Here is a 24,907-nt window from a genome sequence, read left to right as displayed (position 1 = left end):
CATAAAAGGAAGCAATAAAGGTGGAAAAGCAGATGCCTGCAACAAACACAATGGAAGTACACATTCAACATTTGTGGGAGTGAAAATTATGTCTTTAGGAGCTCCTCACTACACAGTACTGCTATATTACAGTAGTTAACTTCCTTCAGAGTTCTACATCAATGAAGACATAGTCCACTCTACATAGTAGACATTTTTTTTATTTGTTTCACAGATAAATGGTTAGTTATATTAACATTTAAAAAATGAGTTTAAAAGAACGCGAAGCACCCCATCAGTGTTCTACCCCGTCAGTGTAGAACACCAGTAGTTACAACACGCTAGGCCCTCGTTTAGTCACTGTGGCACAAGTCCTTACTGGTGTGTACTCTTTTTGTGTCCTACTTTGTAGTTCGGACATTATAGCTGATAGAATTTTCTACTCAGCACAACGACTCTGTATCTACTAGGCCCACGCACGGGTCACACCAGTGGTGGCTGTTGTTCAATGATCGATATGTGAGCGGCCCGTGTTGTCTGTGCCCTGTTTGGGCTACACTAATTAGAAACACAACTGTCTCTCCAAATAGAGATTAATATTTCTCTCCTGATTTATTTCCTTAGAATACATTTTCATATATACTTAATGCTACATTCCTCTCCAGGAAAACTCTTCATTTACAATGCCATTAACAGTACATTGGTATTACAACAGTTCTTCCTATCTTGAATTCATTTTCATTTAATTTTGCTAAATTGGTACCTGAAAATTGAACTGTGAAATTGTTCAATTCCAAGTGGCTGACAGAAGAAAAATTAAGCTAAAATTTACCTAAAGTAAAAATTGCTGGATAGGTCCACATTTTGAAATATTCGTAGATACCTAAAAAAAAACAAACAACAACAACAAAGTATATTGGGGTTTTTTTTACAGTTTAACATATACTCAAATATACATTTATATCTATAAATATGCTCATTAAAACTGAGGGATTCAATCACTAACTGGATCAAGGATTTCATGTGAAGCAATTTCTAAGTTTCTTGATCACCTTCAGAGACCCTGACCTTACAGTTCAACCACTTCCTCATCGCTGATCACGCCACAGAAGGGAAGGCATGCACTCACGCCTGTGGGCCACTTAGACAATGTTTTTAAAAAGTGCTTTGTAAATGCTTTGAGGTTGGCAAGGTGAAGCATAACTAAAACAACCAAAATGTTTGTAGATCACCCTAATTTTAAGTTGGAAAGTTTTTAAAGTGAAAAAAAAAAGAGTACAGAATAATATATCCACATATTGCCCTGATTGGTGTAATTCAGTGGATTGAGCACTGGCCTGTGAACCAAAGGGTCACTGGTTTGATTCCCAGTCAGGGCATGTGCCTGGGCTGCAGAGCCCCAGCTCAGGGTGCTCGAGAGGCAACCACACATTGATGTTTCCTTCCCTCTCCTTCTCCCTCCCTTCCCCTAATAAAATCTTAAAAAAAAAATATGCACATGTCTATCATTCAGGATTAATATGAGTTAACATTTCTTCATATTTATTTCAACTTTTAAAGACTTTCAATCACAAATGGGTATTGAATTTGTCTAATATAGTTTCCACAAATATTAAGATAATTGAAATTTTTCCCTTCAATATTTTAATATGGTAAATTGTTCTAGCAAATTTCCTAATGTTGATACAGCCATGCATCACAGGGATAACCTCTATTTGTCATGTATGATATGCTCACTAGCACTGTATTTTATTTTCTAATATTTTACCAAATATTTTAACTTAAATACATTATTGGATTATATAGTTTTATAAGTATGTTAAAAGTCTGCCCTGGCTAGTGTGGCTCAGAGGATTGAGTGTGGGCCTACAAACCAAAGGGTCACCAGTATGATTCACAGTCAGGGCACATGCTTGGGTTGTGGGCCAGGTTCCCATTAGGGGGCGCACACACCATTAGGGGGTGTCTAGGGGGAGGCAACCATACATGGATGTTTCTCTCCCTCTCTTTCTCCCTCCCTTCCCCTCTCTAAAAATAAATAAATAAAATCTTTAAAAAAAAAAGTCTTACCTATCTAGTAGTAGTAAGTACTTCAGTCTATGTAGGACAGGCTATTAATATAATTGTATCTCATTTGGATGCCTATTTGCAACATAGTATTAATCATAAGATAATTTCACTCTTTAAAAGTAGACAAATCACTATATAGAACAACATAATTTGTGTTACTAGTCTTAACTAAAGAGTCATAAAGGTGGGTTTATAAATAATATAAACCTCTCAACTTTTTCCATCCCTTGGATTCATACGTGCTGGTGTGCCTGGCTCACTTTTAATCAATATCCTATGCCTGCCTGTAAACTGTAAAGATTATCTTCTTTTTTTGTTGTTGTTAGTGTAAGACAAAGGCCCACTTTGTCTGGGAAGTTCTACTTACCTGCATCTGAGACAAGTTATTTTTCAACAACCCCATTTCCAAAGATCATCAAAGACAGTATCACAAGAGTCCAGAAAACTATGACCTAAAAGGATTTTTAGAGAGCCATACCACCTTCGAGTGTTGGCTCATGCATCCAGAGCAAGTGTAGTTAAAATCTGTTACCTTCTCTAAAAACTTGTAAGCATGACTAACTTTGTTCCATTTAACCTTTACATTATATTTAAAATAAATAAGTTTACTTATTAAAATAAAAAATTCTATTTTCTCTATCAAATTATTTATAGCCTTTTTCCCATATTTCCAAGGCTCCAATATTTTCCCCCAAAATTTTTTCAAATTTTCAAAAAATTGGGGGGGAGGGGCGGGGAACAGTACAATTAGCACCAGTATGACCTTCATCAGAATTCACTGTTAAATCTTTCTCTTTAAATACACATACATACATTCACTCTTTAAACATACAAGTAAGTACATTTTATTTTTCTAAACCATTTTTAGTAAGTGGCAGACATAATCACACCTCACTCCTAAATATTTTAAGATATATTATGAACAAGAACAATCTCCTAAATAACCACAGTATCATTATTAAACCCCAAATTTAGCATTGATCCAACTGTACCTAGTCTATAATCCATTTACACACTATCCCAATGAAGTCCTTAAGAGCTCTGTGTGTGCGTGCACATGCGGGCACACACACGTTTTCATCCATAATTCAATGGAAATTCAAGTGCGGCATTTGGTAGTCATGCCTGTTCTCAACTCTAGAGCAGTCCTCTAGCTTTCTCTGTCTTTGAAGACACTGATGTCTTTTTGTCTGTTTGTTTTAAAGATTTTATTTATTTATTTTTAGAGAGGGAAGGGAGGGAGATAGAGAGAAAGAGAGAGAAACATCAATGTGCGGTTGCTGGGGGTCATGGCCTGCAACCCAGGCATGTTCCCTGACTGGGAATTGAACCTGCGACACTTTGGTTCGCAGCCCGTGCTCAATCCACTGAGCTATGCCAGCCAGGGCTGACACTGATGCTTTTGAAGAGCCCAAACCAGTTGTCTTACAAAATGTCCCACAATATGAATTTGTCTGATTATTCCTGCATGCTTAGATTCAAGTGAAATATTTTAAGAAAACTACACAGGTAATCTGTGCTCTTCCCACTGTTTCACAGTAAGAGGCAACAAATGTCAGTTTTGTTTTCATTACTGGTAATGCTAAGCTTGATCATTTGATTAAGATGTTTGCCATTTTGTTCCTCTTTGTAAATAATAGATTCATACACTATATGTTGAGACTGGTGAATATTCTGTTTCTCAATAATAACCTCTCACCTAATGGTTTCAACACCCATTGTTGATCCTCACCTGAAACAACTATTATAATGGAGGTTTTTAATAGCCCTTGAACTAAAGTTGTAGAACTCTAACCCAGTGTTTTATATTTTTAACATAACACTTATAATCTTTTGACTATATTTTATTTTCTAATTGATCTACCACATTAAACAAATAGTAGTTACCACCAGCACATACCTAGCTTCATCAGGATGAGTAATCCGTACAGAATCATTGGGTATATAGATCATATTTGTATCTTCAATTTTATATATTGCATGACCTCCAATATCTGCCATCTTCCTCCTTTTAGTTATTAACACAATATAATAGCCTTCTAAAAACCTGACAAAACCTACAAGCAAAAAAGATAAATATGTTTCTTCAACATAGTAAAACTTTTAGATACACATTAAAAAGGCAAAATAATTCTGATACATTTCCTATTTTATTTCTCTCTGTGATTTACAGCCATACACATTTTCAGTTATCTTAGAATTATTCTTTAGAAATATCTATACTGACATTTGTCTCACTTAAAAATCTTACCCTAAAAAAATTTACTCCATTCATTTACTCTTTCATATTTAGCCTCATTCCAGACAGAACCGAGGTGCGGTGAGCAAACACACACACAAGAGCAAGAGGTGCTGTCGTCCAAGGGACACGGAGTTTCGGTTTGCAAGACGGAAAGTGCAGAGACCTGCACGGCACAGCAAGATCCACACACGCTTAGGACCACTGTAGTGCACACTTCGGAATGGCTGAGATTGTAACTTTTACTTTATGTTTTTTACCTATAGCTATAAAATAAGTCAATATTTATTAGTAAAAATATTTAAAAACAAAAGCCACATTAGTTTTTAGAAACTCATAGCACTGTGCTAACACAGTCTCACTGGGGGATAAAGATGAAGCACCTCTCTACAGTTATTTAATCATGGAACCTCATCACCTACTTCAAAGAAGAAATTAGCCAATGGATAAATATTCTAAGATACATACTTTGAAATACAGTGCTCAAAAGTACCAACAAACTCCACTGACCCTTAATTACTAGAGGCAAAACCCAACTTGAACCAGCTTTTTTAAAAAAGTTAACATTAAGGATACTGAGGTGATCCATGACACCAATGGGCAACCACTGTGACTGGGCCTCAGGGGGACGGCGGGGGGGGGGGGGGGGTTAGTCAAGATGCATTTCTGGACATGTGCTCTATTCTTATCTCTCTGCACTGGCCAGGCTCCTCCTCATCTCTGGACTGCTCAGTGAGAAACACAGCTGTGAATAACTCTAGGCTTTACATCTAAAAACTTCACTGGGAAGAAACAACATTTTTACCAAGTTGAATTACAGAATTCTTAGGGAAGGACCTGGACTGGCCCAGCATGGGTTGAGTGCCCAGCCCTCAACCAATCAACTGTGGCCAAGAAGTAAAGTCCCACTGCACTGCAAGCTGTTTATTTATAACACAATAACCAGGTGACCTAGATGGGGCAGGGGGAGTTCCCAGAAAAGTGGAGGCATTGAGCAAACAAAACAATGTAACCAGTAAATTTCATATCTTTCATGTAACCTTCCACAAAAATCACTTCCTATAGTTCAGCTTTTTATGAATGTTAGAGCATTATAAAGTTATATTTTATGTCAAACTATTGGAATGCACAGGCTATATTGGTGATTAAAGAAAGGGTTTATGACTAGGTCTGTATAGAAACAGTCCAGCCATTGTTAGTATAATGAGAAATGTTCACATGATATCGATGTAACTCAGCAGCCAAGGAGAGTGGACAGGAATGTGCATGTGTGAACAATGATGACTTCACTGTACTAGTCAGTGGGGGTGGGGGGCAATAGGTGCCATTGAGTGAGCATGTGTGCTGTGTGGCAGTCGTATTTCAAAATGACTGAGGGAGGAGAGCAACAGATCTGCATCACGTTTTGCATTAAGTTTGAACATTCCTCTATAGAAATTATTCAGATGATTCAGAAGAATTTTGGGGATGATGCAATGAGTGCAGTGAAAATAAAAGTGTGGCACAAGCGCTTCAAAGATGGCTGAGAATCTGCTGAAAGTGATCCATGTTCTGGAAGGCCTGCAACAAGCAGAACACCTGAGATTGCTGAACGTGCACAGGCTGGAATCAACAAAGACCAGGAACTGACAGTGCGAGAACTGGAAGCTGATCTGGGGATTCCAAAAACTACTGTGTCTGAGATTTTGGTGCAGGATCTTGGCATGAAACATGTTGTGGCAAAATTCCTTCTGCGGCTTCTGCTACCAGAGCAGAAGAAACATCGTGCTGCAGTCGCTAATGACTTGATTCAAATCGTTACCAATGAACCAGATTTCCTCAAGGAGGTCATAACTAGAGATGAATCATGAGTCTACGGCTATGATCTGAAATGAAGGTCCAGTCGTCCCAATGGAAGTTACCTGGTTCTCCACAACCAAAGAAGGCACAGCAAAGTCACAGCAAGATCAAGACAATGTTAACCATGTTTTTTGATTGGGAAGGTGTTATCCATCACAAGTACACACCTCCAGGCCAAATAATTAATAAGGAGTACTACACCTTAATGTTCTTCATTGGTTTAGAGATGCAATATGTTAAAAATGGCCACAACTATGGGCAACTGGTGACTGGCAGCCTCATCACAACAATGCACCTGCTCATGCATCACATCTCATGCAGAGTTTTTGGTGACGCATCAAATCACCCACGTATCTCAGCCCCACTACAGCCCAGATTTGGCGCCCTATGACTTCCTGGCTTTTCTCAAAACTAAAATCGTCTTTGAAAGGGAAGAGATTTCAGACCATTGATGAGATGCAGGAAAATTCAATGGTGCAGTTGATAGTGATTCCAACAAAGGATTTTGTAGAGTGTTTTGAACAATGGAAGAGACACTGGGAGAACTGTATGAGGTCCCAAGGTGCCTACTTTGAAGGGGGCTGAGATATCATTGTCCTATGTGCAGTGTTTCTTGTATCTTCTTCAATAAATGACCCTAGATTTTTCATAGTACAAGGCTGGATACTTTCTGGAAAGATTTGGCATCACTAATGTCCAACTGGACTAAGTTCTCAGCAACACACTAGTTACTATATACTCTTAGTCAAATTTTTTTGGCACCCAGATATTTTGCTTTGGGAGTTAAAACTGACTCTCTAATTGATGGTGGTGGTCACGGGTCATTCCCAAAATAGCAATATGAGGAGCATGGCAGACCCTCTCTCCATAGAAACGACCATAACTGGTGAAAATTATATTAAAAAAAAAAAGAAAACAATGAAAGTTTCTGGAAATTGTCCTAATGACATTTAGCAAATGGAGAAACATTTATTCAAGAAAATCAACTAAATCTTGGTGAGAACAGCAGATTTGTATTTCAATCACAGACTGCTTTTCTCCCACAGCCCTTGCCTAGTTCACTCTGACAGAATATCTATTCTAAGCAGGAGTCACCAGGAAGATAGTGCTCCCTGTCCCCGACCCAGCTTCCAGTCTCGGGCCACAGTTTCTGCTCAGGAGGTACCGGCCACCAGAATTTCTCATCCCCTCCAGCTCTGTTTCAGAAGCTGTATTCCAGATGGGCACGGCTGAGAGCTGGGCTCCTTTTTTGTACCCACATCCTACTCATAGAATGGAGGCTCTACCCCAGCATAACTGGTCAAGAATACTGGGTCCTAATCCCCCTCACTTCAACTCACTCAGAGGGCCAGTCAGATAGAGCCATATGCAGCTGACTTCGCATCAGAAATAATGCAGGCCAGCAATGAAAGAACATGCTGTCAACCAAGAACCTTAAATCTAGCAGAAATATCTTTTAAAACTTTTTTGTGAACACATGTGCATACTCCTCTCTCTCTCTGAGTATAACATTTATAAAGTCTTAGCTAGGATTTTAGTGCTATGAATTTTTGCTCTAGAATTGACAAATACTGATTATCTGTGTCTAGTTATTCTCAGTTGACAAAAAAGAAAACTACTAATTAAATATATTAACATAAGTGAGCTGAAATATACTGGAAAGATGCTATCAAGGAGTTGATGAGCCATGCTATTAAGACAATGAAAAATACTTACATTTTAGAAATCCACAAAGCACAGAATGCTTTTTAAAAATGTGTTCATTTGTGCTCCTTTCCTTGCCTTAGAGATAAGCTAAAAATTCCCTTACTATAGCTAGATCTAGAAATGTGAAGGGAAAAAAGGCGATGACGATCTCATCAAAAGCAAGTTTGAAAGCAGTTGTTCTTTTCCATGGATAAAACTTACAAAAGTAAGGCTCTAGGAAGCAGCATAAAAACACTCAAAGAGAGAATCTTATTGGCTATATTTTTAAATTGGTTTTTAGAGAGAAAGAGGAAAGGAGAAAAAGAGAGAGAGAGACAGAGAGAGAGAAACATCAATTTGTTGTTTCATTTATTCATGCATTCACTGGTTGCTCCTTGCATGTGCCCTGACGGGGGATCCAACCCACAACCCTGGAGTACAGGGTGACGCACAAACCACCTGAGCTACCCAGCCAGGGCCTCTGACTGGGTTTAGTGATAAATATTTCTAAGATGAAAGAGTTTCCCTCTTATTCTTATTTTTATTCAAAAAATTTATAAAAATCTTTTTCAACCTACATTTCTATTGAATTTTAATTTTATGTTTTTAGCTCTAGACTATATCACCCTACCTTTCCCTTTATGATTCAAGTGAAGGAAAGTAAATATATTTCACAAAAGAGATATTTTTCTACCAACACAAATGTCATCATGTATTCTAGATAAGATTATTGTCTTCTACTTTTGACTACAATTTGGAAATGTCACTTTCTCTTTTAAAAGGTTCCTATCAAACATGTATAGCCAATAATTAAAAGGCTTCAGTTTGGCAGACATCTGCCAAGAGTCAGCCTATTCACCACTTAGCACACTGAAAAACAGAACAAGTTTTTTCATCTTCATTCTATGGACTCCTGATCTCAGACCAATGTCACTGGGAACTTCCCAGACGCCTTGATGAAAGTCATCCTGCAAAAGTAATTTCTGTCTCTCCAAGCAGAGAAGACTGTGTCATGTGAAACAACACCAAGCAAAATATCTAGTGGAAGGACCACATGAGAGGATGGAGTAGGGTGGAGTTACTGTGGCTAGAGAGGATCCCACCAGCCCAACAACAAAAACGAATGCAATATCCCATTTAGGAAGGACACCAGGCCAGCTAGTCATTACCTTGACAGCCTATGGGGAGAAAGCACTCTGGAAGAGAAGTATGAAAAGCCTCCACAGGGTACCTTGGGCCTTTTTGCAACAGAGCCCTCTGGAACCAAAGGAATTTTCTAACAACAAATCTACTGCTCCAAAACTAGTCTGAGGCCCAGACTTTGTTGATGTTTTTATTGTTATCTTGGATCTACAGTCAATTTCTAAGGGTATTCTTTTACAACTGAGTCTGTCACTTACTCTTCTACAATGACACTTCTTATTCCGCCACTCCCCTTCAAGGAACTAACAGCTTAAAGGAGTATCCTCTGACAGGTAACACAGGAAGAAAAAGGACATAGACCTGAGGCTATGTATCAAATAGGGCTGGCTGGGTCACAGAACTAAGACTGCCAACCACCAACTCCACTGATATGCCTCGGGACCAGACAAAACAGTGTTGTGAAGGATGCTCATGATACCATCCAACCCTCCTGCTGGCCGTCAAATAACGATGGAGCAGGTCAAAAATGGGCAAGGTGTGTACAGCCGTAGGACAGATCAGTCCATGTCTAGGGACCAGTGATGATCCACGAACTTTTAGCATGAGCTCATAAAAGGAGAAGTAAACAAACTGAAACTAAAGGTTTAAAAACTTTACAGCAATCAAAGGTGGCCACAGGATGCAAGTGCACAATAAATGAACTTGCCCCACACATGGCATAGACTAGTCGGATGCTACTACACTTGTGTGATGAGTCACGTGTGGTCCAAGCTGCAGACAAGGTCCGTACAGGAATAACATGTGTTGGTCTGTGACATATCGGTGGGGAAAAAATATCTGGTCCTTTACTGTAGATTATTGAGAAGCACTGCTCTAGGTTCTTATAGATTATGAACTAAATTAACCATGGTAATAATCCAAAACATTCCAACAAAAATACTATTCACATATGAAGAATGCTGAAAAAAGTTAATAAAGAAAATATTTTAGCCACAGAATAGAAGACAACCATTCTAGTCATTTCACACATGTATTATTTTGATATAATCAGACTATATGTTCTTCAAAGATAAGCATTCTGTGTTAAGCTATTTTAATATCTCAGACAGTACTAGACAAATCATAGACTTTTACTAGCTCCCTGTTTACTCTTCACAGACTCTAAGCTTCACGTGCATGGCTGAATGACAATACATAAAGTGCGTTTCCATAAAAATAACACGTGCCTCCTTGGCTCGTTAGTATGTCATGTTACTGGTAGGTCAGTCTTTCAGTTACTGCATCATCTAGAAACAGTCTCAAACCTGTGAAGCCTCTTTCTGAGAAGCAGCTACCATAACAGCTAAGAATATCGCCTTTAAAAGAAACATGAAAACACCTTCGGCCCCGCCCAGAGTTTATTAATTAACTTGTATACAAAATAAATATCCAGTTACAAACTTGGTTATCAATTGATTAAAATAAAGCTTCTGGTTTTACAAGCTTAGTTACCAATAGATTTAAAATGAGGCAAGTAACATTGCTAAAAGCAAACATTCCAAGAACAATTAAGAATGACTGAAGTATCACCCTGGCTGGTGTGGCTCAGTGGATTGGGTGCTGGCCTGTGACCCAAAGGGTCACTGATTCAATTCCCAATACACCTGGGTTGTGGGCCAGGTCCCCAGTAGGGGGTATGTGAGAGGCAACCACACATCGATGTTTCTCTCCCTCTCTCTCTCCCTCCTTTCCTCTCTCTCTAAAAATAAATAAATAAAATTTTTTAAAAAAAGAATGACCAAAGTCTCATAAAAACAAAATAGTAAAGCAAACAAGGGGGCATTTAATGTAAAGGCCAACTGCCCAATACAACTCCAGAATACCCAAGGGCAGCTATTTATACTTAATTATCAAAGAAAGTTACATTTTGAATAATAAACTCTGGCTAATGAGACATTCAACATTACATACACCTTAGGAAATTTCCATTAAAAAAAAAAGGCTGTAAAAAAGTATCAGCATTTAAAGGAATAAGTTTAACCTATTAAGCCTACAGTATTTAAGATACATTTGTATTTCCATTTTTTTCTTTAAAACATAAGCAATACAAAATGAATTTTAACATGTGGAGTTTATGGAATTTAAACTCATGAACTCCCATGACACGCACAGATGTGCACATACTCACAAGCACTTATCTATGAAAGTGTAAGTAACCTCGAGGCACCTGTCAAGACCCCTGCACAGAAGAAGGTGTGGCAAAGGGGCCAGTCCTAAGAGACGAATCACGCCACCGCGTTTGATCTTCCCCAGCACCACTAAGGCAAAACATGCACCTAGAAGGATAGCATATGAAGGGCTCCAAGAGCACAATGGGAGAGACAAACTTAAAATATGGCAGAATACAATCAAAGTATCAATAAATATCAAGTCACAAAATAGAAAGTGTTCATCAGAAAAGTAACAGAACAATTTGAAAATACGGAGTGGAGCAAAAGTAGGTTTACAGTTGTTCATATGGAAAATAACACAATAATTAATAAACAATAATGCAAGAATAAACTGTTTCCTGTACTGGCAACTGTAAACATACTCTGGCCCCATCCTGTATACAGCGTAGTTCAGTTTATATTAGTTTCGTTAACATCTGTAGATACCAATCACTCAGTCAATAATGCATACAGTCCAGTAAATTTAAGAAGCACAGAGATAATTTTTAAGTGTTAAAAAAACAGATTCAAAATCAGGCTCTGCCAACAGAGAGGCTGAAATACAAGGGCCCTCTTGTTGGCTTCCAAGGCCCCAGGCGCTCTGGCCTCACCCAGCTCACCAACCTTCCAGGATGTGTGGGCATGCTCACGCCCACACCTCTGCTCTGACCCCTACTAGAGTTCTCTCCTCTCTCCCCCACATCCATCCAAATCTTATTCCTTGTTTAGGGTCCAGCCTGAATCTCATCTTCTCTAGGAAGTCTTTCCTGGCCATCCCAGATTAAGTAACCACTCTCTTATGTAATCTCCAACACCACTTAACTTTTACTCCACAGCTGGCCTCTTAATTACATCCCTGGAGTTGTCTCATGTGCAATGGTTTTTGTCCCTCATCCTAGTCCAATCATCCTAAGACCCTCAGGGACAAATCCACGGTACAGCAAAGGCAGGTTTATGGACCCAGCACAATGAAGGACACTGTACACCAGAGAAACTGTGGGGCACTCACACATGCCCCACAAGCCACAGAGCAGATTTTTTATAGGCCAAACCCATATCTATATCTGTTTGTGAATAATTAAAGTAATGGAGTTATTATATGGTTTAAGGGAAGAGTTTAATATATTTTAACCTCGCCTGAGAATATTCTTATTTGATTTTAGGGAGAAGGGAAGGGAGGGAGGGAGACAGGGAGAGAAACATTGATGTGAGAGAAACATTGATGGTTGCCTCTTGCATGCACCCTGACAGGGGACCGAACCCACAACCTAGTTATGCACCCTGACCAGGAATCAAACCCATGACCTTTCAGTCTACAGGATGACTCTCCAACCAACTGAGCCATATGTGTCAGGGCTTAAGGGAAGAGTTTAGGTAACATTTAAATGAAGAGGCTCTAACCAAAGCAGGACTGCATGTAAAGAGACCAATATCAAGTCTGGACTATGACACTGACTCAGGGTCCTGTTTCCTTGAAAACAACAACACGTCTGTGGACTACTGTCCCCAGAAACTCCTTATATGAAGCTCTGCCTCTGGGCTGCAAATCAAGGCTGCTTCTCTGTGTCAAAGTGACTGAGATCATCCAGGCAAGAGGGGAATGTTTTCTCTCACTGATGTAATTTCAAACAGCAAGTTTCCGATAGTCTGTGATCCTAGAGGACAGAGTTGCTCAGTGATTAAGAAAGCAACGGTCATTCAGAGAAGGGGTTATGACACTTCATGCTTCAGCAGGTCCTGGGGAGAAACTCCTGCTCGTTTTATCACTGGTTTTATCTGGGTCTGTTTTTCCAGGTGATAAATGACAGGGTAGATGTGCACCGTCCATGCTCATTTGTACTTTTTCATTCCTCAACAAGCCAGACAGCAAACCCCTTAAAGGCCCAAACTGTTTCTGTATTATCTGTTCATATCCTGTGTGAAACTGAGTACAGTGCTGGGCGCACAGCAGATGCTATATAAAGGCTGTTTGATGTATGATTGATGAATAATGAAGTGTTAAACAACCAATGCCACAGACGATGGGTTATAATTATAAAGCTATATAAGCTTACACACTCTTTGTAAGTAGTCTAAGCAGATTTTTAAAGAAAGAGGCGGGAAGGGGGAAGCGCATTTCTTACCTACAATACCAAAAGCAGAAACAGCTCGGAACAAGCCAGAGGACCCCTTCTGCCCCATCTTGGTCCTGTTTCCCAGATCCAAGCGGCCGAGGAGCTCTCTCACTTCTTGTGGAGTGTACACATGCTAAAAACAAGCAAACTCAGTCTGTAAGGTTGTGCTTTCTTTTTAGGTGCATTATTTATTCTTTATCCCTGAAAATTAAAAGTTGCCTGCAAGCATCATAGGTATTTCACAGAAAAGTGTACAATAAGTGCAAGACTAAGCTACAATTTTAAAAAGCCAACAAATTCTTTAACATTAGCAATTAAGGGTAGTTACTGAATCGTGTTGCTCTATTTAAAAACTGTATAAAAACCTTATCTTCTGAACCAGAGATTTAAGGGATCCAACGAAAAATTTCAAGAAATCTGTAAACCCCTTAAAATTATATGCCAAGTTTTGGTGATATGTGCATATGTCTATTTTTATAAGAAAGCCCATAGCTTTTCTTAGAAGCTCAAAGAGATTCCTGCTCAACTATTCCTACTCCCAAATAAAGCCAAGAATTATTACATTATATTAATAAAAACTCCCAGATTTGGGCAGTGGAAAAGGCCACAAGACCATGGAGTGCAGGAAATCACAAAATAGAATCTATCTAAAATTGTTAAAACACAGAAAATAGTTTTGCTTAGTGAAAATGAGTTCCAAACTGTAGCTACTAATATATTTGAAAAACCAGGAATCTACATGGATTCAAAAATATTCACAGACAGGAACAAAGGCTACAAAGGGTAAGTTAAGTTCTTTCATTTGAAGGAGTCAAAATTAACTGTTCCACACACCACAGACAATATGGTTTTTCTCCTTTAACTAACAGCCTCATGGTTTTGTGCCATCTAAATTAAGTCTCATATTCCTTACTCTGGATAATACAACATCTGGATAAGAACAGCTTCACATTTCTCTAGTGCATAGTAAGTCATCAGAAGAGGCCCTACAGGTGATCTTTAGCAGCATAATGAAGTCTGCAGTACAGAAGTCCTCTCTGACTTCAAGTACCTTCATATTAAAGCACAGTAACAAATAACCTCTCTGGTCGATGCAATATTAGAAGTTAATTGAGTTATTAAAGTGTCACCCCTTTAAGAAAATATATTCTTATCTGAAGAGTTTGCTTTGTAAAACAAATCAAAATGAGGAACAAAGTGCACTTCTAGCATACCACTTGACATCAGCAATATCTAGAAACCACATTAGAGATTCAAATTCTAGCCAATCATGAAAATTAACAGTAATTGTTAGATGCATAATTAAAAATTATATATCACTAGAAGGTATAAGGATACTTCCTATCCTTTAAACAAGTACAAAGTTTCTGTTTGTATTCAGGTTTGCAAGATACTTACCCTATCATCAATTATGACCAAGTCCTTTGGTTCTGTTCTATCAATTTTCAAAACACGATATTTTGTTTCTGCATGATTGCTCCCAACTAGAAAGTATCTCTATAAGTAAAAAGAAATGTCATTAGTTTTTTAAGGCATTCTGGTTTGCACACATTTAATAATCACATCAGTTTCTGAAATTAAATATATTAATAAAGTAAAGTTACTTTTTTAAAGAAATATTGCTGTTAAGTATGACTGGCAGATTAAAGAAAGGCTGGTTCAAAAGGTCGGTTTTAACACTGAAATATCCTTAGTGGTGTGAGACAGTGTGGTATCTAAAACGTACCCAGGGACTGGGTCAGAGGGACTTCATCATATTACATGGAGATAAAGCTAACTGATGGGAGACTGCTGTTTAACATTTCCCAGGAAGGAGCAGCCCTGGTAAGAATTAGAAAGCTCAACATATAATTAGGAATGCTGAGATAATTATCACTATTAAAATATTTATATTTTATCAAATAAATCTTTACAAATTTTCCATAGATGACTGAAAATGACTTTAATATAGCAACTATAAAAATCCACCCCAAAGTCCTATAAAAGATTAAAATGAGTGTACTTTCCTAAATGGCCTTTTATAGATAAGCTACCAGAAATAATTAATAGCCTTTCTTTTCTGAGACACTTTCTCGGAGCATTTTACCTGAACACATTAGCCGTCTTATATGAATACTGAGAGCCAAACAAATAATAGAACTGTAGAAAAATAATAACCTCATATTTAAATGAGAAGGCATTTAAGAAACCCTAAACAAGATGAATAATTTTAAAGTTTTATTTAAGAAAATAAATAAGCCTCCAGTAGCAAAAATTATTTAAAGATATTTTGCTTCAAAAATGTCCTCTAAAATATGGCACGTCTCCAAGACTGCAGACTATAGACACTGTTGCAATCAACTGGCCTCTCACCACCTCGCCGGCCAGATGGGAGCGTGGTACACAAGTCAATTCAGTGAAAGTCTCCTGGTGAACGGCCCCCTGAAGCACGCAGACCACGGCAATCCAGAGCGAGGAAGATGGACGTGGGTTACTAGGGATGCAGAGCCTGCCAGGGACGTCAGGACCCGAACTGAGCCTTAAATAAGGATGGGTAAGACTTTTAAAAGTAAGACTTTACTGTATATCAGGATACGAGCGCTTGGTCTTATTGTTTTAAAACTCAGTCTGTAGAAATAAATACGTTTCTACTTATTAAGTATATATCTGTTTATAAAGCTCTGCTCTAGACTTTCAGGTTATAAAGAACAGAGCTATGTTAAAAGACGCTGGGTTAGCCTATCTCAAGAGGAAGGCTAACCAAAGGACTGAATCAGTTCTTCCTCTGCTGGGGAGGCAGAGGTTGGATGACAGTATCAGTTATAACGAGGTGGGGGAAAAACGATTATGATAAAAACTAGTGAACTCCATTGAGACACCTGCTCACATCAGAGGACTGGGACCTGATGCGCTGGGGGAGCAGCTAGAAGAGCGGAGAGACAGAGAGAGGGAGGGGGTCAAAGACTGTCTGCGGGCCTCAGTAATTCCTTCCCGGAGACCCTACCCCCCACTGAGAGGAGGGGGGGGGGGTAACCAAAGTAGTAAAATCAACTTCAGAAGGATGGTTTGTAAACTGCATGTTTGTGATCAGAAAAGAGGGCCCCCTCCTTGAGGACTTCAGGAAAAACCGCTCCTGGGAGAGGAAACAGCAAGTGCCGACGACGTGAAAGGGGAAGACGCTTCCCACTTCTGCCCCTTTGTGAGAAGAACATGATTAAGTGACAACACGCTCACAAAACACCTGACTAAACAGTGCTGAACAGAAACAAGGCACTCGAAGAGTGTCAGCTCCTTGTCTCTCTTTCATTCATAAGGCATCAGCAAGTCTATGCTGCTGTATCGGAGAAAAGGACAATAAACAAATAAACAAACAGGAAAGAAAACTACCCCGGAGGAATAAAAGCATAATGCAGGCCCAGCATGGAACCAGAAAATGGAAGAATGTACAAATCTATTAACAGTCAGTCTTTGTCCTCAGGAGAGAAGAACATGCAAATCAACAACCATGAACAGCGGTCTGTAATCGAGGCATGAACTGGACGACACAGGAGGAGCACAGTTTATCTGAGGAAAGTCAGAGCGAGCTATCCAGAGAGGCTGGCGCTGTCCTGGTGTTCAGTTTGGACTTGAAGGACCTCTACACAGGACTTGCTGTACTGAGCCCAAATAGGACAAGTGACTGCCCACCCTCTCCACCTGCAGCAATCCTCTCATCACCTGCCTCAGCAAAGCCATTTTATTTATATCTAAATTTAGCTCTTACTTCGGAAGGCCTTGTCTAAATGTACTCAGGGCACGTCTGCATGCTTCACCTAATTATAAGCAGCTTAGGAGGCTGGGGCTAACACCCTAACCTCTGTGGTGTTTAACTCTGTCTTAGTCGCACAGTCCTGTTCCACAGGCACTGGGTGAAAGTCAGGTGACAGGACAACCACCGACCACAGACCAATTATTTCACGTTCTGGGTAGCTTTCCACATTTACACTACCCATCCTTTCTGTGTAAGCACGCAGAAGAGCAGCCCTTCTGAGTCAGCCACTCGGTAAGGAGGCACATCACAGCTTTAAGGGGGGTAAAATCCCAAATGGAATTCCTAGACTCTAAACCAATCCTAGGAAACCTAAAGATGAGTTGCAGTAGGACTATGATTTGGCAGTTTGTAATAAAAGGGCAGATTTAATTTCCCAGGGCCTAGTGGGCAAATTCATCACTGGCTTTGGGGCAGACACATGGCAGGGGAGACGTACAGCTCCCGTACCCAGACCCCTCAGAGGACTCCAGGAAGCAGAGGAGCCAAAGCAGATCTGAGCTGAGAGAAAGAAATCAGGAAGCAGTCTAACTACCTTTTCTCTCTTCTCAAGTGGTGTGCGGATCCTAAGAATGTTTGTGCAGAGAAGAGCGACCTCTTGTGGAGCCAGCTATGTGGGAAAGAAAGCCGTGGTCCTCGGCTGGCCTGCCCTGGGCAGGATCACTCCGGTGCACTGCCCTCTTGTGGGCAGCTGGCCATAGACGTGCACACCAAAGTTTTAAAATGGTAAGTTTTCCAGAAAGGCCTTATTTCTACCTGGTTTTATTTCCTTCCTGTTAAATATATCAACACTATAACTATGTGTATTCTCAGACTTTGTTACAGTTAGTATTTTGCTTCAAAATGTATTTCAGCATTTGAGAACCTAAAAATTGCCCTGAAATATCTTTTCCTTAAATTCTTCTCCATTGCTAATTTTTTTTCTAATTTTTTATTTTGAAAATTTTTGAAACCCACTGTAACACAAATAGAATATACAATGAAACCCCATATACCCTTCACTTAGATTGTTAACATTTTGCTACATTTGTTTACTAACTCCCTCCCTCTTGACACACGCTTTTCTCTTCTGAACCATTTCAAAACAAGTTGCAGGTCTCATGACACACTACCCCTACAGACCTCAACTGTATTTCCTAAAAACAAGGATACCTACATAATCATAATATCACTGGTAACAATATTATCTATATACAACCCATATTCAAATTTCCCCACGTGAATATCCTTTATACCTGGTTTTCCAAAAACCAGAATCCAATTACAGATCATGCACTCGGCCCCCTGTCTTTGTCTTCCATGATCTCAACATGTTCAAGGAGCCACATTTTTTACACCAGTTTTCCTGTGTTTCTATTGACATCATTGATTTGACTATTTATTAGTGAATGTCTCATACATGCCAGGCACAGGTCTAGACACCTGAGGGAAAAGATAAATTGAAAATAGACTTTGGAGTTATCACTTGCTAATGGGTTAGATCAAAAAAGGGACCAACTGCCCCAATGACTTCTCTTTGAGCATCTTGCTAGATGGTGGCACCACTTACTGATGTAGGGAGGATTGGAGAAGAAACAAGCTTGAGGGTAAACCAAGAGTTCTGTCTGCAATATGCCCAGAGAGATCAGATGGGAACTTTGCATGAACCTGGGGCTGAAAGGAGAGATCTCGGTGGGTGTTATCAGCACACGCATGGCATTTCAAGTCAGGGACTGGCTTAGACGGACTAGGGAGAGTGAAGGTAGAGGCAGAGCCCCAAAACTAAGCTGAGGGACTGCATTTTTTAGAGGCTGGATATAGAAGGAATCAGTTGAGAAGACTGAAAGGAAGGGCCAGGGATCAGGAAAAACTGAGGACACTGTAGAGGCTTCAAGCAAAGGAGGAGATCATTTGGGAAGGGAGGGAGCAGTCACATTCACATCAAATGCAGTGGAGAAGTCCAGGGAGGTGAAGAGAGAGAAGCGCCCCAAGGATCTGACAATACGAACTGGTGAGTGGCCTGTCCCTGGGCAGCCTCAGTGAGGAAGTGGAGCCAAAATCCATGACAGAGCTGGCTGAGGAGCAGATGGGTAGCTTTCTGGGCAAAGACAGGAGAGTGATCACCTCTGTCTCTCCAAACACCTCATGAAAAGTATGAAGTTTTGTTTTTTGTTTTTGTTTTTTAACAAAAGCCCAAAGAGCCATAGGAGGAATGAGGGAGACAGCAGCAGCAGAAAAAAAAAATCATTTAAAACTGAAAACCATACCTAAGCTGGCAGTGAGGAAGTCAAGAAGCAACCCAATTTACATCACAGAATCTCCAAAAAGTGTGGAAATTTGTGGCATCTCTTATCTCTGGAGATAGAAATATAAAATCTCAGAAAACTAAAGATAAAAAAGATAGCACAAGCTTCTACAAAGGTTAAAAAAACCAGCTTCAAACTGAAGATTAAGAAATTCTTAACAACACTGGAAGGTGGAAGACAGGGACATAATACCTTCAAAATTGTAAGGGACAATTACTTTCGATCTTTAATGTAAGTTAAATCTATCAATGAAACAGGAGGATAGGATAAGGACATTTTCACACATGCATGGGCTCCAAAGTATTACTGTCCATGATCCTTCCTCATGAAGCCATTGGAAGAAGTGCTCCACCAAAATGAGGGTGAAAATCAAGAAAGAGAAAAACACAGCCTCTAGAAAAATGAGGACATCATCCTGAGAGGCTCTACTCTTACGAGAGGCATCGCTCCCATCACGGTGGTGACGGAAGCAGGATACCAGCTGGGCAGCAGGCCTTGGGAGCAGCCAGCCCAGGCAGGAGCCATTGCTTCAAGGAGATGAAACCAGTAAGAACACCCAATGTGTGTGAGTGTGCTGAGAGGAGGCTTGCATATCTGGGAAAGTTGAGGTTGAATTTATTGTAAGTTCTCAGTAAGAATCAGGGATTATAGGGAGAAGGAAAGGTCATCTCAAGTACTAGCAGCCTGAACTTCAAATAGCGACGGTGGAAAGGGAGGTAAACAAAATGCCCAAAAGCAACAGAGAAGGAAAGAGCAGATATTGAAGGGTCCAGGATTTCCATCAGTCAGGCTTGCCTCAGCTGGACAGCCTGAATGCGCTCACACATGAGGGAGCAGATGACCCCCCTCTGCTGGGGACACATTAGTGTGTGTGTTTGTTGATATGCTGGGGGGAGAAGTATCAGGAGTTGGGGTGAAGAATTATATACCAAAACATACTATATTAAAATTCCCTTTAAGACAAAGTGATCAGAGCTTCCAAAAGCTAAGCATCAATGTTCAAGGAAACGCTTAAAATTTCAGTAGGTAACTTTAACAGGGGTGACTTAGTGTAAGATGAATGTGTTTCTAAAATATATACATGAACTTCAAAGGGAATACAACAGGTAACCCATTTAAGAGGAAACTCAGTATCTACTTAGACTATTATCTCCTTTCAAAATGACAGGCTAATTAATCACTCACTTTTCATCTGAGGGAAGAAAATCTGCCTCCTTGAAAAAGAAATTTTAGGTTGTCTGACAGCATCAATTAATGTTCACCTTCACTTGAACTTTCAGAATAAAGACACTATTTTTAAAAATCACATGAAGTTACTTCTCACAATCGAACAGCATTTCAGACCCGCCCCCTCACTATTCCAGCCATCCCACGGTCAGTGATGCTGCCCAGAGAGGGAAACAGGCCTCTGACAGTCAAAACGGGGGACTCCAGACCACTCCTCACAGGGTCAGAACCTTACAGATGGGGAAGCTTCCAAACCCTCTAGAAACAAGTGTGAATCTGGCACCTCCACCCACACCCTCCAAATCGGCTACGCTTCCCTCTCCCACTTTAGCCCCCTGCTCCGACCCCTGAGCCAACCACGTCCTATGTTGTTCTATTCCATTTCCCAATTACACTAATCAAGGCTAATATCAAGGCTAATTAAGTAAGCTGCCTTTCTCGTGATGTGATTCTTACTTATTTTATTCTATTTTGTATGATGGGGAAGGAAGAAAGGAGAAACTTCCTTAAATCCTTTTGGACAAGGCTGGAATTAAATAAACACATACCTACCTACCGGCACACATACATACAAACAATTTTGAGCTAGCAAGAGTAAAGATTAGCCTAATAACCTCACCCCAACAAAATACATATGCAGACACAGAAATCCACCATAGTTCTGTTCCGCTACCAATTTTAAAGTCAACCATTACACTTCTCTGTTATAAAATGGTCATCACTTATGGCAAAGGTAAGACCCCTGGGGCCTCATAATATTAAGTGAGAATTATAAATTAGAAATCATCTGAAGTAAACTGCCATTTCACCCGTGATAACTTCAGGTTGCTAGACCTCCTGTTGGCAACATCCACTAGAATAATACAACCTGCTACAGTCTGTTTTTTTTTTTTAATTCCTAGGATCTACTTAGTTGCCAGTAATTTTATGCTTCTTTTTAAAATTATTGGTGTCCCTTAAACTTTGAGCTTATTACTCAAAAATAATCTTTTTGTTTATATCTTTGCTTAAGTCAAAAAATAAAAATAAAAAGGAAGAATTGCCAACTGTACTGATGGGAAACTGAGGTTCAATGATTAAATGCAGCAAACATTTCTCTGGTGGTTGCCCTGGCCCAACCATTCCCTGAAACAAAGGGGTGTGTCCACAGACAAGTCATTCCTGACATATCCTTCCTGGCCACCATGGTTTGTCCACACAGGGGCAGATTCCCAATCATAGCTGAGTCAATCAGATTCCTTCTCCTAGCACCATCTATGTCCTTGACAGCACTCTGAGAGGGTCCTCAAACCCTGCTGTCCCCTTTCTGCCCTCCCCCAGGTTGGGGAGTTAGGCTCCTCTAATGATTCTTCTATGCAATGGGTCCTTGAGATAAACTCACCTTTGATCTCTAAGTTGGCCAGAGTTAGTTTCCATTACTAAGACGACTGAGAGGCATCGCAGCTGTGAGTTCTACAAGTCACTGTACCAGATCAATGCTTTGAGGACCAGCAAAATTTTGACAAAAGAAGGTGTGGGGCATTACAAGGTGAGAGAAGAGCAGAAGAACACAAAGATATAGGGAACTGAAAGAAATGCAATTTTACTGCAGAATCAGGCACAGAAAAGCACGTTGTTAATCCTCAATAAGTGTTTGCTGAACTGATATTAAATTAGATGTAAGACCAGACAGACAAGTTCAGAACCGATCATATATGATTTTGAATGACAAACTAAGGAATTCAGCATTTACTCTCCTCAGAATGGGGGCTACTGCAGGTTTCTGAGCAGAAGAGTCCTGTTAACACGAACTGCTTTACAAAGAACACTAACATCTCAGGCAGTCCCCGTGAATGTTCAGCTTATTATGGGCTGAAATTCCTGTGTTTTCAGAGCAGTACTTATGTTTCTAAATAATCTATGTTTCTAACTACTTACCAGCACACTGCATATAAAGCAGAAAGTTTTGCTTCAATATCAAAATGATACTTCTGTATGACTCTACTCAAAGAACTGAAATATTTGCAAATGCACTATATTAGATAATTTCATCTTCTGGTCTGGATCTGATCAAATGAACTTGTCAGTGAAATTTAATTGGGATCAACAGAGTTTCTACACTAATGATGACCTAAGGCAGACATGCTATTACGACCATGTTAAAACGGATAATCTGTTAAGGTAAGTATCTTCTTGTACTCTCTCTAATGAAGACAAGTTCCACTTACTGTGTGCTATAAGACACTCCATAGCATAAGACATCTTGTTATATACAATCTGTTATCATGAAGTGTAATTTTAAAAACAGACCGTAAAACCCAGTTCAGAAAAGCTATACTTTATTTTCCAATCACACAAATGACAAAGTATGTATACTGTACTTCTGCAAACTCCATTCCCTAAATTGTAGAGAGCTACTAACCTAAATAGAAAAACTGACCTGCTTATCTGGCTATTAACTGTTTACATGACCATTTAAAGTAACAAAATAAACAAACCAAAAATGTATTGGGAAAAAGTCAAGTGAAAAGCAAAAAAAAAAAAATTATCCAAACAAATCAGCTGTCTTTAAACAGAAAAAGTTTTTCTTTTCCTTTCAAATAAAGAAAACCAAAAATTTCAATAAAAGTACTGGTAACTGACATCAGTCATAGTGACAGTATGCTATGGAATAGGAAAACAGACAAGTTATCGATTCAAAATATTTTCTCACACCCCTCCCTGTGCTGTAACTAGTGAACCATAGAACTCTAATAAAGTTTCCAAAAGTTGAAAAGAATCCAGTAACTCCTAAAGAACCTCATGAACAGTTTCTGAGATACAAGGACCTGTTTTCAGAGTGCTCCTACCATTGCTGTTAAGTGGAAATTCGTACAGGCAAAATCACCAGCATCCTGGGTGCGATAACTGGGGGAAGCCCCCTCTGGCACAGTCTCCAAGCTGGGACGAGGGTACTGGCGGGTAGGGGTTTCCTGCCTCCACGGTACAGACCCACACCTGCTCGCCCGCCCTCCTCCCGCCCGCGCCCGCCGCGCCGGGTACTCACAGCTCTGGTCTCATACAGAACCAGCTTCTGGACCGAGCTGATGATGGGAGCGGCGGCTGCAGGCATGGCCTGAGCAAATGGGAGCCTCCTGGACAGGGCACCAGGCCGTGGCCCTAGCGGCGGCACCCTCCGGACCGCCCCAGGAGACCCAGAGAGAAGACACTGCAGACCCCACACACGGGTCCAGGCAAGAAAACACCTCCTGGGCGCTAAAGATAAAGAAATATATGGATGACCGGCTACATCTCAGGTGTTTCCGGATCCCGACGCCCAGCCTCCAGGCAAGCCCCGCCCCACTGCTCCTGGGGCGGGGTTGGAGGATACACCATAGAGACGTCGGGTAGAGGTTCCGGTTCCCAGAATCTGCGTGCAGCGGGGAGGGGACGCCAAAGGCGCCATCTTTTGTGCGGGCAGCAGAAAAGTGGGCGGGGAAGGTAGCCAATTTAGTTAAGTCTCTCTTTAGTCCTTCTTTTGGGAAAAAGGGAAGGTTTGGGACTGGTTTGCTTCTTTTGAAGCGCTTCTTAGAGTTGTAGACAGATCCATTCCCAAGTTGGTCTGTTTCTTCCCTATTTTCCTGGAAGCTGCTTTGTAATAGTGCTCCTCTGAGTGTCGGAGTGTTTTCCCTTAATGTCTTTTTGTTGCGTATTTCACGTTTATCGTCCGAAGAGCGTGTGCTTCGAAGATTTTTTTTACTCACCTAAAGTTAGACATTTGGACGCTCCCACCTATTTGCGCCCAGGCTAACCATCTGTAAATTCTACAAACGGACTGTCGGGGGTAGTGCAGCGCCGTGTAGTGTAGCCCTGGCTTTGGAGTCAGGCGCTTCTGCGTTAAAAAGTTAAGATTTTTTCCACATGATACGTGTGAACATAATTGGAATGCATGTGCCCTCTCTAATTGCCTTCCATGCAGTGTATTATAATTATGTGCAAAATTAGGTGCAAAAAAAAAGTGAACATTTAAAATAACAAATTACAGCCCCACCTCCCGAGGCACCGCCCCTGAGCCCCCGCCCGCCTAAGGATCCTGCGCGCCGCCCCGCTCCCCCTCCCCCCCCACAGGGTTCCCTAGGCAACCGCTCAACAGATCCGAGAGGTTCCCGGAGGTGGCTGTAGCCTGAGTGGGGTCCGCTGCGGTGGGCTGCGGCTAGGTAAGTTCGGGGTGGTAGTCCACTGACCCAATGCATTGTGGTACGGATGGAACGGATTCCCACCTACTGCGGGGGCCCCAGACCGGACCAGTTCCTTTTCTTGCAAAACTAAACTTCGAGATTGCCAGAAATTCCGCTTTTTAAAACCACTTCCCCTTTCAATGACTAAGGGTT

General features: G+C 40.5%; 1 protein-coding gene across 1 annotated transcript in view; it reads right to left on the bottom strand.

The window, feature by feature from the left end:
* FIG4 (FIG4 phosphoinositide 5-phosphatase) overlaps positions 1-23,883 on the bottom strand; it is a 102,058-nt gene extending 78,175 nt beyond the window's left edge. Inside the window, exons 1-5 of the mRNA XM_028510050.2 lie at positions 23,584-23,883; positions 14,658-14,756; positions 13,269-13,392; positions 3,950-4,106; positions 812-862 (exon numbers count right to left, since the gene is read on the bottom strand). Of these exons, the coding sequence (XP_028365851.1) occupies positions 812-862; positions 3,950-4,106; positions 13,269-13,392; positions 14,658-14,756; positions 23,584-23,649 (497 nt within the window). The 5' untranslated portion in view covers positions 23,650-23,883. The remainder of the gene's footprint in view (positions 1-811; positions 863-3,949; positions 4,107-13,268; positions 13,393-14,657; positions 14,757-23,583) is intronic.
* Positions 23,884-24,907: the final 1,024 nt, after the last annotated feature.

Source organism: Phyllostomus discolor, chromosome 4 (genome assembly GCF_004126475.2).
Source record: "Phyllostomus discolor isolate MPI-MPIP mPhyDis1 chromosome 4, mPhyDis1.pri.v3, whole genome shotgun sequence".
NCBI lineage: Eukaryota > Metazoa > Chordata > Mammalia > Chiroptera > Phyllostomidae > Phyllostomus > Phyllostomus discolor.
The sequence above is the reverse complement of the archived record's forward strand: the minus strand, read 5'-3'. Positions and strand labels throughout refer to the sequence as shown.